Raw genomic sequence first — 14,623 nt, 5'->3', positions numbered from 1 at the left:
GAAGCTCCGCCCCCAGAGTGTGTGTGTGATGGGTGGGTTTCTGCGGTTGTTAACAGGGGCCCCTAATCCTGGGGCCGGGCTCTAATCCTGCGACCCTGGTGGCGCGTGTTTCAGAGTAACACACACACACACACACACACACACACACACACACACACACACACACACACACACACACACACACACACACACACACACACACACACACACACACACACACACACACACACACACACACACACACACACACACACACACACACACACACACACACACACACACACACACACACACACACACACACACAGCAGCTGGGATGGCAGAAGACCTCATTAAACTGAATAAACACACACACACACACACACACACACACACACACACAGACAGACAGCTGACCACAGCAGACTTACAATAACAAACAGTTGAGCTACTAGAAATGCCGAGTGAAGCCTGAACCTGAGGAACACATCGCTCACATTCCAGCAGCGAGGAACCAGAACAACGACCGGCTCGAACGTCCGTTGGTTCTGCTTTGGTTCTGCTGCTACTGGAGCCACGCCGATGAGACGAAGGGGCCCAGACCCTCGTCACTAACCACAACTTCCTGGTAGAATAATATCACACGCTCTGGCAAATTAATCAGGATATAAAAACTTATATTCACCTGAATTATGAAGGTGATCAAATGAGAAACGCTGACAGGAACAAACCCAATCACAGCCCTCGTTAATGGAGCGGACGGCCAATCACAGCCCTCGTTAATGGAGAGGACCGACATGTCAAAACTAACTTCATCTCCGTCATAAAACAACTTTGCGACGCTGTTGTTGTTGTTGACACTTCGATGATTTGCTGAATATAAGTTGTAAACAGGAAGTGCGTAGCTCGTATCAGCGCCTCGTGGTTGTTTGCTCAAGAGCACCGGTCACTTTCCTCTTCCTCCTTTGGCCTTCAGTCTAAAGGCGTCCTGAGGGAAGTTTCTTCTTCCTTTAGGGTTTCATGACTGCGAGAGGAAGAGGAGCAGGTAACAGGCCGAGTGGTGGAGCAGTATCTGGCGACCGGTCTGGCCTCTTAAAAACACACATGGACTTCACCGGGCGACCCAACATGAAACTGTCATGTCGACAGGAGGAGGAGGAGGAGGAGGAGGAGGAGGAGAGCTCCCCGACATGAACACAACGGACAGACTCACACACACAACACGCCGTGCTCACCGTGAAGAACAGGTCCATGACCCGCGTGTCCAGCAGCGCCTCCCTCCAGCTCTCCGTGGGCTTCAGCGTGACGCTCTGCGTGGCCTCGAACATGGCGATGTAGTGGCGCCCCAGTGACCCGCCGGCAGTTAAGGCCAACGACGGCATCGAGGAGGAGGAGGAGGAGGAGGAGCACAAACACCAGCTCCTACGTTGCGCTCAATTCTTCCGGCAGCAGGAAGTCGCTGCTCTCATTAATCCTGTTTAATGTTCTCTCCCTCCCTCCCTCCTTCCTTCCTTTCCTTGTTCTCCCTAGTCAGCTCTTTATCTGCCACAGATGAACATCCTTCACCTCGCTCTTGTCCTCGCTCTAATGTTACCCTCGGGCTCGCCTCCTCCTTCACCTCCCTCTTGTCCTCGCTCTAATCTTACCCTCGGGCTCGCCTCCTCCTTCACCTCCCTCTTGTCCTCGCTCTAATCTTACCCTCGGGCTCGCCTCCTCCTTCACCTCCCTCTTGTCCTCGCTCTAATCTTACCCTCGGGCTCGCCTCCTCCTTCACCTCCTTCTTGTCCTCGCCTAATCTTACCCTCGGCTCGCCTCCTCCTTCACCTCCTCTTGTCCTCGCTCTAATCTTACCCTCGGGCTCGCCTCCTCCTTCACCTCCCTCTTGTCCTCGCTCTAATCTTTACCTCGGGCGTCGCCACCTCCTTCAGCTGCATCTTGTCCTCGCTCTAATCTTACCTCGGGCTCGCCTCCTCCTTCACCTCCCTCTTGTCCTCGCTCTAATCTTACCCTCGGCTCGCCTCCTCCTTCACCTCCCTCTTGTCCTCGCTCTAATCTTACCCTCGGGCTCGCCTCCTCCTTCACCTCCCTCTTGTCCTCGCTCTAATCTTCACCTCGGCTCGCCTCCTCCTTCACCTCCCTCTTGTCCTCGCTCTAATCTTACCTCGGCTCGCCTCCTCCTTCACCTCCCTCTTGTCCTCGCCTAATCTTACCTCGGCTCGCCTCCTCCTTCACCTCCCTCTTGTCCTCGCCTAATCTTACCCTCGGCTCGCCTCCTCCTTCACCTCCCTCTTGTCCTCGCCTAATCTTACCTGGCTCGCCTCCTCCTTCACCTCCCTCTTGTCCTCGCCTAATCTTACCTCGGGCTCGCCTCCTCCTTCACCTCCCTCTTGTCCTCGCCTAATCTTACCTCGGCTCGCCTCCTCCTTCACCTCCCTCTTGTCCTCGCCTAATCTTACCCTCCGGCTCGCCTCCTCCTTCACCTCCCTCTTGTCCTCGCTCTAATCTTACCCTCGGGCTCGCCTCCTCCTTCACCTCCCTCTTGTCCTCGCTCTAATCTTACCCTCGGGCTCGCCTCCTCCTTCACCTCCCTCTTGTCCTCGCTCTAATCTTACCCTCGGGCTCGCCTCCTCCTTCACCTCCCTCTTGTCCTCGCTCTAATCTACTGGCCTCCTCCTTCACCCCGCTCTTGTCCTCGCTCTAATCTTACCCTCGGGCTCGCCTCCTCCTTCACCTCCCTCTTGTCCTCGCTCTAATCTTACCCTCGGGCTCGCCTCCTTCTTCACCTCCCTCTTGTCCTCGCTCTAATCTACCTGGCTCGCCTCCTTCACCTCCCTCTTGTCCTCGCCTAATCTTACCTCGGCTCGCCTCCTCCTTCACCTCCCTCTTGTCCTCGCCTAATCTTACCTCGGCTCGCCTCCTCCTTCACCTCCTCTTGTCCTCGCTCTAATCTTACTCGGCTCGCCTCCTCCTTCACCTCCTCTTGTCCTCGCTCTAATCTTACCTCGGCTCGCCTCCTTCTTCACCTCCCTCTTGTCCTCGCTCTAATCTTACCCTCGGCTCGCCTCCTCCTTCTCCTCCCTCTTGTCCTCGCTCTAATCTTACCCTCGGCTCGCCTCCTCCTTCACCTCCCTCTTGTCCTCGCTCTAATCTTTACTCGGGCTCGCCTCCTCCTTCACCTCCCTCTTGTCCTCGCTCTAATCTTACCCTCGGGCTCGCCTCCTCCTTCACCTCCCTCTTGTCCTCGCTCTAATCTTACCCTCGGAACGCCTCCTCCTTCACCTCCCTCTTGTCCCCGCCCATCTTACCCTCGCCTCCTTCACCTCCCTCTTGTCCTCGCTCTAATCTTACCCTCGCTCCTCCTTCACCTCCCTCTTGTCCTCGCTATCTTTACCTCGCTCGCCTCCTCCTTCACCTCCTCTTGTCCTCGCTCTAATCTTACCCTCGGCTCGCTCCTCCTTCACCTCCCTCTTGTCCTCGCTCTAATCTTACCTCGGCTCGCCTCCTTCACCTCCCTCTTGTCCTCGCCTAATCTTACCCTCGGCTCGCCTCCTCCTTCACCTCCTCTTGTCCTCGCTCTAATCTTACCTCGGCTCGCCTCCTCCTTCACCTCCCTCTTGTCCTCGCTCTAATCTTACCCTCGGCTCGCCTCCTCCTTCACCTCCTCTTGTCCTCGCTCTAATCTTACCCTCGGCTCGCCTCCTCCTTCACCTCCCTCTTGTCCTCGCTCTAATCCACCTCGGCTCGCCTCCTTCACCTCCTCTTGTCCTCGCTCTAATCTTACCCTGGCTCGCCTCCTCCTTCACCTCCCTCTTGTCCTCGCTCTAATCTTACCCTCGGCTCGCTCCTCCTTCACCTCCCTCTTGTCCTCGCCTAATCTTACCTGGCTCGCCTCCTCCTTCACCTCCTCTTGTCCTCGCTCTAATCTTACCCTGGCTCGCCTCCTCCTTCACCTCCCACCTCCTCTTGTCCTCGCCTAATCTTACCTGGCTCGCCTCCTCCTTCACCTCCCTCTTGTCCTCGCTCTAATCTTACCCGGGCTCGCCTCCTCCTTCACCTCCTCTTGTCCTCGCCTAATCTTACCACTGGCTCGCCTCCTCCTTCACCTCCCTCTTGTCCTCGCTCTAATCTTACCCTCGGGCTCGCCTCCTTCTTCACCTCCCTCTTGTCCTCGCTCTACCACTCGGCTCGCCTCCTCCTTCACCTCCCTCTCGGGCTCCCTCTAGTGTTACCCTCGGGCTCGCCTCCTTCTTCACCTCCCTCTTGTCCTCGCTCTGCTCCTCCTTCACCCTCTTGTCCTCGCTCAATCTTACCCTCAGCCTCCTTCACCTCCCTCTTGTCCTCGCCTAATCTACCCTCCCTCTGTCCTCGCTCTAATCTTACCCTCCTCCTTCACCTCACCTCCTCTTGTTCCTAATCTTACCTCGCCTCCTTCACCCTCCTCTTGTCCTTGTGCACTCTCGATCCACTCCTCCATGCTGCGCTGAGACACGCCCACACACACACACACACACACACACACGAGACCTGAGGAATGAAACCTACACGGGGACGTTCAGACCGGTTGACTATTTAAACTTTAAATAGTTTTAAATAGTTGAAAATAGTCAAAACGATCCTTCGTGAAGGTTTTCTGAGTTCATGTCTCAGTCTCAAGTCTTCTTCTCTATAGCATGATGTCATCATTTAGGACTTGATGGTCATTTAGTCACACAGAGCATGAAGCAGGGGGCGCTTTAGGGGCGGGGCTTAAGGTGATTGACAGGTCCCAAACAGACGTAGACGTCCCTTATCGCTCCTGAGCCCAGGTGGTGCTCGGCGTGTGGATCTCCACCTCAAAGACATATATGAATATGTGGAGCATCTCATCCATGTGGACCCCCCTCCCCCCCTTCTTTCCCCCCCTCCTCCCTCAGTTTATCGGCCTCTCCCGTTTCCTCCGTTCATTACCGGCTGATCCTCCGCCTCCAGCACGGGGCGCCGTCTGCACGCCGCGTGGGGGGGGGGGGGGGTTAAGTGATAACATCCTGCAGCCTCGCCATGTGGAATAACAGCCCCCCCCCCTCAGACAGCAGGTGTCTTTAACCCCCCCACTGAAGGGTATCACTCACTCAGAGTGATAAGTTGTGGGTGAAGGTGACGACTCAGACGTTATATTTATGACTCGTTACATTATGAGTCATTAATATAACGACTCTTATATACATATATATTTTTACATATATATATATACACATATACACTACCGTTCAAAAGTTTGGGGTCACTTAGAAATGTCTTTATTTTTCAAAGAAAAGCACTGTTTTTTCAATAAAGATAACATTAATCAGAAATACACTCTATACATTGTTAATGTGGTAAATGACTCTTCTAGGTGGAAACGTCTGGTTTCTAATGAAATATCTCCATAGGTGTATAGAGGCCCATTTCCATCAACTGTCACTCCAGTGTTCTAATGGTACATTGTGTTTGCTAATCGCCTTAGAAGACTAATGGATGATTAGAAAACCCTTGTGCAATTATGTTAGCACAGCTGAAAACAGTTATGCTGGTGATATAAGCTATACAACTGGCCTTCCTTTGAGCTTGAAGTTTGAAGAACAAAATTAATACTTCAAATATTAATCATTATTTCTAACCTTGTCAATGTCTTGACTATATTTTCTATTCAATTTTCAATTCATTTGATAAATAAAAGTGAGTTTTCATGGAAGACACAAAATTGTCTGGATGACCCCAAACTTTTGAACGGTAGTGTATACTGTATATATGTACATATATATGTATATATATATGTACACACACATATATATATGTATATATATATATATATATACACATATATATATATATGTCCTTTTCATGAGGGACGTGAGGAGAAGAAAACTCAAGTAGTACCTCAAAAGCACTTTAGGAGAAGAAGAGGAGAAGAAAAAGGAGAAGAAGAAGAACCAGAAGAAGACGAACCAGAAGAAGAAGGAGATGAAGAAGAAGAAGATAATTGTGCTATAATCTAATATGTTGTTGATTTCCTGGTTTCTTTCATGTTGTTAATGTTGAACAAAGAGATGAACTCTGAGTAGTGATCTCTCCCGTGAGTCACAACCCGTGAGCGTGTGGAGCGTCACGCCGTGTTCAGACGGCAGCGGCCTCCGGGGGTCAGAGGTCAGAGGTCAGGGCCAACAGCCGCAGAGCCGACCGCCACCCTGTAAACTGACCTGAGACCAGCCACGAGGACACGGGGCGACTCCTGAGTGACGAGGTCGCTGCTTATGAGGGGGGGGGGGCATCTGTCCTCCCCCCCGACGGACATTCACCCCCCGCCCCCCCGCGGCCTCGACCCCGGCATGGAGCGACCCGGTGGCGTGGCCGGGCGCGTGCCTCCTGCCAGACGACACCGGGGTTCAGCCGGCGGCGAGGACAGACGACACGCGCACGCCGCTCGGGAGAAACGACTTGAGCTGTGAGTGTGTGAGTGTGTGAGTGTGTGAGACAGTGTGTGTGTGTGTATGTGTGACAGTGTGTATGACACTTGCAGACAGGCGGCCGACACTCATCCAGACCTCCCAGAGGGCTTCATCAATATGTTCACAACAACGACACACACACACACGGACACACACACTCACACACAGACACACAGACACGCACACACACGGACACACAGACACGCACACACAGACACACACACTTTTTAATTGTAAAGTCAAACTTCTCTTCGTTAAGTTTCACGATGGACTTTTAGAACAATTAATCATTATTGATCCTAAAATATAATGTTTAGATAATTAATAATAAAATAAATACGAGACGTTTCATCCCAATAATGAAAATATTCCTCCAAATATTGAAGTTATACATTCATCAGCTTTTAAATATTCAGAATGCTGCGTCGACAAACACAAACGTGTTGTCACGAGTGTGTAAACACACACACACACACACACACTGAAACAAGCAGACCAAGGGGAGCCTGAACAAGCCAACACACACACCTATATACACACACACACAGCTCTTTGAAAGTGATACATGGATCTGGCGTGCAGCGGAGCGCCACTCCAGATCCCCTCAGACGGGCAGAGAGGATTGCAGGCACACACACACACACACACCTCGACAATGCGGACCAACTGCAAAGATAATATGGAAGAGTGCCTCATACCTCAAAGACAAACTGATGCTCATACATGCATTCCTGGGTATCACATGTTTACACACACACACACACACACACACACACACACACACACACACACACACACACACACACACACACACACACACACACACACACACACACACACACACACACACACACACACACACACACACACACACACACACACACACACACACACACACACACACACACACACACACACACACACACACACACACCTCTGTAAATAACTATCCATCCCAACACAAATCACTGTCAAAGTGTTTTCCATTCCAACATTTCGGTAGACGGCATCCTGACCTTTAGGGCGTCGACACAACGAAAGGATATGATTGGGCGGCAGGAAGTTCCAGCAGAGCACCTGATTGGCCAGCGCCAGGTAGCGCTGGAAGACGGACGACATCTGGGCGTTGAGGTTCTCCACGCGGCTGAACTCCTGCAGCACCTCCATGGTCAGCATGAAGATCTGACGCAGGCCGTCCTCCTGGAGGAGAAGGGGGAGGAGTCAACTGAGGGGGCGGGGCAGGGAGGGTACGCCAGGTGTAATGAGGAGGTGAAGAGGAGGAGTCAACTGAGGTAGCGAGGCAAGGAGTGCACATGGGGTGTAAAGAGGAGGTGAGGAGGGAGAGGAGGTGAAGAGTAGTAAAAGGAGTTGAGGAGGAGTAAAGAGGATGAATGTGAGGTGATGAGGAGTAAGAGGAGGTGAAGAGGAGTAAGAGGAGCAAGAGGATGTAAAGAGGAGGTGAAGAGGAGTAAGAGGAGGTGAAGAGGATGTGAAGAGGAGTAAGAGGAGGTGGAGAGGATGTGAAGAGGAGGTGGAGAGGATGTAAAGAGGATGTGAAGAGGAGTAAGAGGATGTGAAGAGAAGGTGAAGAGGAGCAAAGAGGATGTGAAGAGGAGTAAGAGGATATGAAGAGGAGGTGGAGAGGAGCAAAGAGGATGTGAAGAGGAGTAAGGAGGATAAATGTGAGGAGGTGATGAGGAGTAAGAGGAGGTGAAGAGGATGTGAAGAGGAGGTGAAGAGGATATGAAGAGGAGTAAGAGGATGTGAAGAGGAGGTTAAGAGGAGTAAGAGGATGTGAGGAGGAGGGATAGGATGTGAAGAGAAGGTGAAGAGGCGCAAGAGGATATGAAGAGGAGGTGGAGAGGAGCAAAGAGGATGTGAAGAGGAGTAAGAGGAGGAGTAAAGAGGATAAATATGAGGAGGTGATGAGGAGTAAGAGGAGGTGAAGAGGAGTAAGAGGATGTGAAGAGGAGTAAGAGGAGGTGAAGAGGAGTGAGAGGATGTGAAGATAAGGTGAAGAGGAGGTGAAGAGGAGTAAGAGGATGTGAGGAGGAGGGATAGGATGTGAAGAGAAGGTGAAGAGGAGGTGAAGAGGAGCAAAGAGGATGTGAAGAGGAGTAAGAGGATATGAAGAGGAGGTGGAGAGGAGCAAAGAGGATGTGAAGAGGAGTAAGAGGAGTTGAGGAGGAGTAAAGAGGATAAATGTGAGGAGGTGATGAGGAGTAAGAGGAGGTGAAGAGGATATGAAGAGGAGTAAGAGGATGTGAAGAGGCGTAAGAGGATGTGAAGAGGAGGTGAAGAGGAGTAAGAGGATGTGAGGAGGAGGGATAGGATGTGAAGAGAAGGTGAAGAGGAGGTGAAGAGGCGCAAAGAGGATGTGAAGAGGAGTAAGAGGATATGAAGAGGAGGTGGAGAGGAGCAAAGAGGATGTGAAGAGGAGTAAGAGGAGGAGTAAAGAGGATAAATATGAGGAGGTGATGAGGAGTAAGAGGAGGTGAAGAGGAGCAAGAGGATGTGAAGAGGAGTAAGAGGAGGTGAAGAGGAGTAAAAGGATGTGAAGAGGATATGAAGAGGAGGTGAAGAGGAGTAAGAGGATGTGAGGAGGAGGGAGAGGATGTGAAGAGAAGGTGAAGAGGAGGTGAAGAGGAGCAAAGAGGATGTGAAGAGGAGTAAGAGGATATGAAGAGGAGGTGGAGAGGAGCAAAGAGGATGTGAAGAGGAGTAAGAGGAGTAAAGAGGATAAATGTGAGGAGGTGATGAGGAGTAAGAGGAGGTGAAGAGGAGGTGAAGAGGAGTAAGAGGATGTGAAGATGTGAAGAGGCGTAAGAGGATGTGAAGAGGAGGTGAAGAGGAGTAAGAGGATGTGAGGAGGAGGGATAGGATGTGAAGAGAAGGTGAAGAGGAGGTGAAGAGGCGCAAAGAGGATGTGAAGAGGAGTAAGAGGATATGAAGAGGAGGTGGAGAGGAGCAAAGAGGATGTGAAGAGGAGTAAGAGGAGGAGTAAAGAGGATAAATATGAGGAGGTGATGAGGAGTAAGAGGAGGTGAAGAGGAGCAAGAGGATGTGAAGAGGAGTAAAAGGATGTGAAGAGGATATGAAGAGGAGTAAGAGGATGTGAGGAGGAGGGAGAGGATGTGAAGAGGAGGTGAAGAGGAGCAAAGAGGATGTGAAGAGGAGTAAGAGGATGTGAAGAGAAGGTGAAGAGGAGGTGAAGAGGAGCAAAGAGGATGTGAAGAGGAGTAAGAGGATGTGAAGAGGAGGTGGAGAGGAGCAAAGAGGATGTGAATAGGAGTAAGAGGAGGTGGAGAGGATGTGAAGAGGAGGTGGAGAAGATGTAAAGAGGAGGTGAAGAGGAGTAAGAGGATGTAAAAGGAGTAAGAGGATTTGAAGAGGAGGTGGAGGAGGATGTGAAGAAGAGGTGGAGAGGATGTGAAGAGGAGGTGGAGAGGAGGTGGAGGAGGATGTGAAGAGGAGGTGGAGGAGGAGGTGAAGAGGAGGAGGATGTGAAGGAGGAGGTGAAGAGGAGGTGGAGAGGAGGTGAAGAGGATGTGAAGAGGAGGAGAGGATGTGAATAGGAGGTGGAGGAGGATGTGAAGAGGATGTGGAGGAGGATGTGAAGAGGAGGTGGAGAGGAGCAAAGAGGATGTGAAGAGGAGTAAGAGGAGGTGGAGAGGATGTGAAGAGGAGGTGGAGAAGATGTAAAGAGGAGGTGAAGAGGAGTAAGAGGATGTAAAAGGAGTAAGAGGAGGTGAAGAGGATGTGAAGAGGAGGTGGAGAGGATGTGAAGAGGAGGTGGAGAGGATGTGAAGAGGAGGAGGATGTGAAGAAGAGGTGGAGAGGATGTGAAGAGGAGGTGAAGAGGAGGTGGAGAGGAGGTGGAGGAGGATGTGAAGAGGAGGTGAAGAGGAGGAGGATGTGAAGAGGAGGTGGAGAGGATGTGAAGAGGAGGTGGAGAGGAGGTGGAGAGGATGTGAAGAGGAGGAGGATGTGAAGAGGAGGAGAGGATGTGAAGAGGAGGTGGAGGAGGATGTGAAGAGGAGGTGGAGGAGGATGTGAAGAGGAGGTGGAGAGGATGTGAAGAGGAGGTTGAGGAGGATGTGAAGAGGAGGTGGAGAGGATGTGAAGTGGAGGTGGAGGAGGATGTGAAGAGGAGGTGGAGGAGGATGTGAAGTGGAGGTGGAGGAGGAGGTGAAGAGGAGGTGGAGGAGGAGGTGAAGAGGAGGTGGAGGAGGATGTGAAGAGGAGGTGGAGGAGGAGGTGAAGAGGAGGTGGAGGAGGAGGTGAAGAGGAGGTGGAGGATGTGAAGAGGTGGAGGAGGAGGTGAAGAGGAGGTGGAGGAGGAGGTGAAGAGGAGGTGGAGGAGGAGGTGAAGAGGAGGTGGAGGAGGAGGTGAAGAGGAGGTGGAGGAGGATGTGAAGAGCAGGTGGAGGAGGAGGTGAAGAGGAGGTGGAGGAGGAGGTGAAGAGGAGGAGGAGGTGAAGAGGAGGTGGAGAGGATGTGAAGAGGAGGTGGAGGAGGATGTGAAGAGGAGGTAGAGGAGGAGGTGAAGAGGAGGTGGAGGAGGATGTGAAGAGGAGGTGGAGAGGATGTGAAGAGGAGGTGGAGGAGGATGTGAAGAGGAGGTGGAGGAGGAGGTGAAGAGGAGGTGGAGAGGATGTGAAGAGGAGGTGGAGAGGATGTGAAGAGGAGGTGGAGGAGGATGTGAAGAGGAGGTGGAGGAGGAGGTGAAGAGGAGGTGGAGGAGGATGTGAAGAGGAGGTGGAGGAGGATGTGAAGAGGAGGTGGAGGAGGATGTGAAGAGGAGGTGGAGGAGGATGTGAAGAGGAGGTGGAGAGGATGTGAAGAGGAGGTGGAGGAGGATGTGAAGAGGAGGTGGAGGAGGATGTGAAGAGGAGGTGGAGAGGATGTGAAGAGGAGGTGGAGAGGATGTGAAGAGGAGGTGGAGGAGGATGTGAAGAGGAGGTGGAGGAGGAGGTGAAGAGGAGGTGGAGAGGATGTGAAGAGGAGGTGGAGGAGGAGGTGAAGAGGAGGTGGAGGAGGAGGTGAAGAGGAGGTGGAGAGGATGTGAAGAGGAGGTGGAGGAGGATGTGAAGAGGAGGTGGAGGAGGAGCAGACCTGGAAGAGGCGCTTGCAGCTGCCGTGGAACTCCATGCTGAGGCCGATGCTGCTGGTCTTACTGGAGCTGGAGAACTCGCTGAGCAGAGCGGTGAGGATGGAGCACGCCAGGGTCTGCTGTGGAGGAGGAGTCACAGGGTCAGAGGTCACACAAGGAGGAGTCACATGGGGGTCACAAGGAGTCACGCCGAGGGAGCGAAGAGAGGCTGCACGGAGGAAGGAAGATATATTGTTTCTCAAGCATCCTCGATTCCTTTCCTACGTCCACTTCTCCTACGCGGTATGTGTCCTCGCCTCCTAGCCCCTCCCACTCGAGATGTGAGCGGAGGAGGCGAGGAAGAGGAGCGAGGAGATTTATCTAAATGAGAACCGAGGTCGACAGAAGACGCCGAGACGCTTTTTTTTTGCATCACAGGTGCCGACAAGACTCTCAAGGAGACACCTGTGCCTCCCAGGCTCTCCTGTGCCTCCCAGGCTCTCCTGTGCCTCCTAGGCTCTCCTGTGCCTCCCAGGCTCTCCTGTGCCTCCTAGGCTCTCCTGTGCCTCCTCTCTCCTCCAGATGCGTTGAGGAACTGAGATCGGATCGTTTCCGTGAGGAGAAATGAGACGAGCAGCGGCAATAAACATGAGTCAGCAAGTAAAACACAGAAATGAAAGATTGAAAAAAAATGAAAATTATTGGATTACAATTTTTTAAGAAAGATTGTAAAAAAGAAATGAAAGAAAAGAAAAATAGTAAATATTTAAATATATATATATATATTAAATGCAAAAGAAAAGTATAACATTTTTAAATATAAAAGACAAAAATTACAAAGTATAGTAAATGTAAAAAAAGAAATAAATTTAAAATATCAAAAGAGATTTTACGAAAGAAATGATATATATGAAAGAAAAGATTTTACGAAAGAAATGATATATATGAAAGAAATAAAAGATTGTATAAAAAAGAAAATATATTTGTTAAATGTGTTACAAATTTTTTTAAAGAGAAACAAATAGTAAATATACAAAATATATATATACAAAGTTAATATAAAAGAAAAGGAAAAAAATTGTAAATATAAAAGTGAAACGAAATACATGAACAAAGAAATCATGTTATATATAAATAAATGAATATAAGAAAGAAAGGAAATAACAATTGTATCTCAAATAAAAAAAAATATAAAAAATAAATAAAAGTGAATAAATATGAAAGAAAATTAAATTTGAAAAAGAATGAAAAAGGTAAATAGAAAATAGAGAGAAAGAACTTCCTCCCGTCTGGTGTGTGAGTCTTTAGTCTGGAACCAGAAAACAAAGAACATCGCCACCTAGTGGAGGAGAGGAGCCGACTGGGCTGGTCCTGTGGGGTCCAGACCTTCAGGAGGACATGTTGGTGGTTTTTGGACCTGGTGGTCTACGGTCCTGGGGGTCTGTGGACCTGGAGGTCTATGACCTGGGGTTCTATGGACTTGGGGGTCTATGGACCTGGGGGTCTGTGGACCTGGAGGTCTATGGACCTGGGGGTCTATGACCTGGGGTTCTGTGGACCTGGAGGTCTGTGGACCTGGAGGTCTGTGGACCTGGGGGTCTGTGGACCTGGGAGTCTGTGGACCTGGGGGTCTGTGGACATGGGGGTCTATGGACCTGGAGGTCTGTGGACCTGGGGGTCTGTGGACATGGGGGTCTGTGGACCTGGGGGTCTATGACCTGGGGGTCTGTGACCTGGGGGTCTATGACCTGGGGGTCTATGACCTGGGGGTCTGTGGACCTGGGGGTCTATGGACCTGGAGGTCTATGGACCTGGAGGTCTGTGGACCTGGGGGTCTATGACCTGGGGGTCTCCTCACCACTGTGGGGTTCCCACTGCCGATGAGATGTCCGACCTCGAGGAAGACGCTCTTGCAGCTGTCGCTCTTGTCCAGCGAGCCTCTCTTCACGATGACCGCCACGGCCAGCAGGATCTGCTCACGCACGTACTTCTGCAGGCTGGAGGGAGGGAGAGGGGGGGTATTATGGGATATTAGTGTGAGGATCTTCTCCCCCTGTGACTTGAAATCAAGGCTCTGATCCAGAGGAACATAAAGAGAACGCCAAGAAAAGCATAGAGAGATGTTGGGTCTCACAATTTGTGTTCTTTGGCCTGAATCTCTTGGAAAAGTAAAATTCGCCGTTTTTTTTGTTTTTGTTCGTCCCAAACAAAAACAAACGGACTAGTTTTTAGAAGCGGACACCAGAAGAAATATTGAATTATGAGCTTCGACTTCTCGTGGATGAAAACCTGCTTAAGCTGCATTCTCTCTCCTGACCACCAGGGGGCGACTCCTCTGGTTGTATAGAAGTCTATGCTACATGCGTTAAACCTGCATTCTCTCTCCTGACCACCAGGGGGCGACTCCTCTGGTTGTATAGAAGTCTATGCTACATGTGTTAAAGCTGCATTCTCTCTCCTGACCACCAGGGGGCGACTCCTCTGGTTGTATAGAAGTCTATGCTACATGCGTTAAAGCTGCATTCTCTCTCCTGACCACCAGGGGGCGACTCCTCTGGTTGTATAGAAGTCTATGCTACATGTGTTAAAGCTGCATTCTCTCTCCTGACCACCAGGGGGCGACTCCTCTGGTTGTATAGAAGTCTATGCTACATGTGTTAAAGCTGCATTCTCTCTCCTGACCACCAGGGGGCAACTCCTCTGGTTGTATAGAAGTCTTTGCTTCAGGGGGCGAAAAAAACTCAAGACTGCAAGGATGGCGAACTTGACATCCGCCCACAAACCAACACAGTGACGTCACCTGACAACGTTCACTTCTTTATCACAATCTGTGCTTGAAACGTCCCGCCCTCAGGTTGAGTTAAGCCCCTCCCCTTTCTGTCTCACTTGGGTCTCTGGAGGACGTAGGTGAGGAGGAAGGCCCGGAGCGACTCGATGCTGCTCTTCTCCAGCAGGATCCACTCCCGCACCGCGGCCTCCATGATGGCCGTGGCCACCTGGAACAGCACGTAGTCCACCTTGCTGGTCTCTGAGGGGAGGCCGACAACAACAGGGTCACGTCCTCTGAGAGAACGCTCTCAAGGTCAAC

At 51.0% G+C, this 14,623-nt stretch overlaps 1 protein-coding gene across 1 annotated transcript in view; it reads right to left on the bottom strand.

Annotated features, from left to right (window-relative positions):
• xpo4 (exportin 4) overlaps positions 1 to 14,623 on the bottom strand; it is a 41,038-nt gene that overhangs the window by 22,921 nt on the left and 3,494 nt on the right. The window contains exons 3-7 of the mRNA XM_056428857.1: positions 14,422 to 14,563; positions 13,394 to 13,532; positions 11,559 to 11,675; positions 7,490 to 7,643; positions 1,215 to 1,327 (exon numbers count right to left, since the gene is read on the bottom strand). Coding sequence (XP_056284832.1) covers positions 1,215 to 1,327; positions 7,490 to 7,643; positions 11,559 to 11,675; positions 13,394 to 13,532; positions 14,422 to 14,563 — 665 coding nt within the window. The remainder of the gene's footprint in view (positions 1 to 1,214; positions 1,328 to 7,489; positions 7,644 to 11,558; positions 11,676 to 13,393; positions 13,533 to 14,421; positions 14,564 to 14,623) is intronic.

The sequence above is a fragment of the Pseudoliparis swirei genome, chromosome 2, assembly GCF_029220125.1.
Source record: "Pseudoliparis swirei isolate HS2019 ecotype Mariana Trench chromosome 2, NWPU_hadal_v1, whole genome shotgun sequence".
In the NCBI taxonomy this organism is placed as follows: Eukaryota; Metazoa; Chordata; class Actinopteri; order Perciformes; family Liparidae; genus Pseudoliparis; species Pseudoliparis swirei.
The sequence above is the reverse complement of the archived record's forward strand: the minus strand, read 5'-3'. Positions and strand labels throughout refer to the sequence as shown.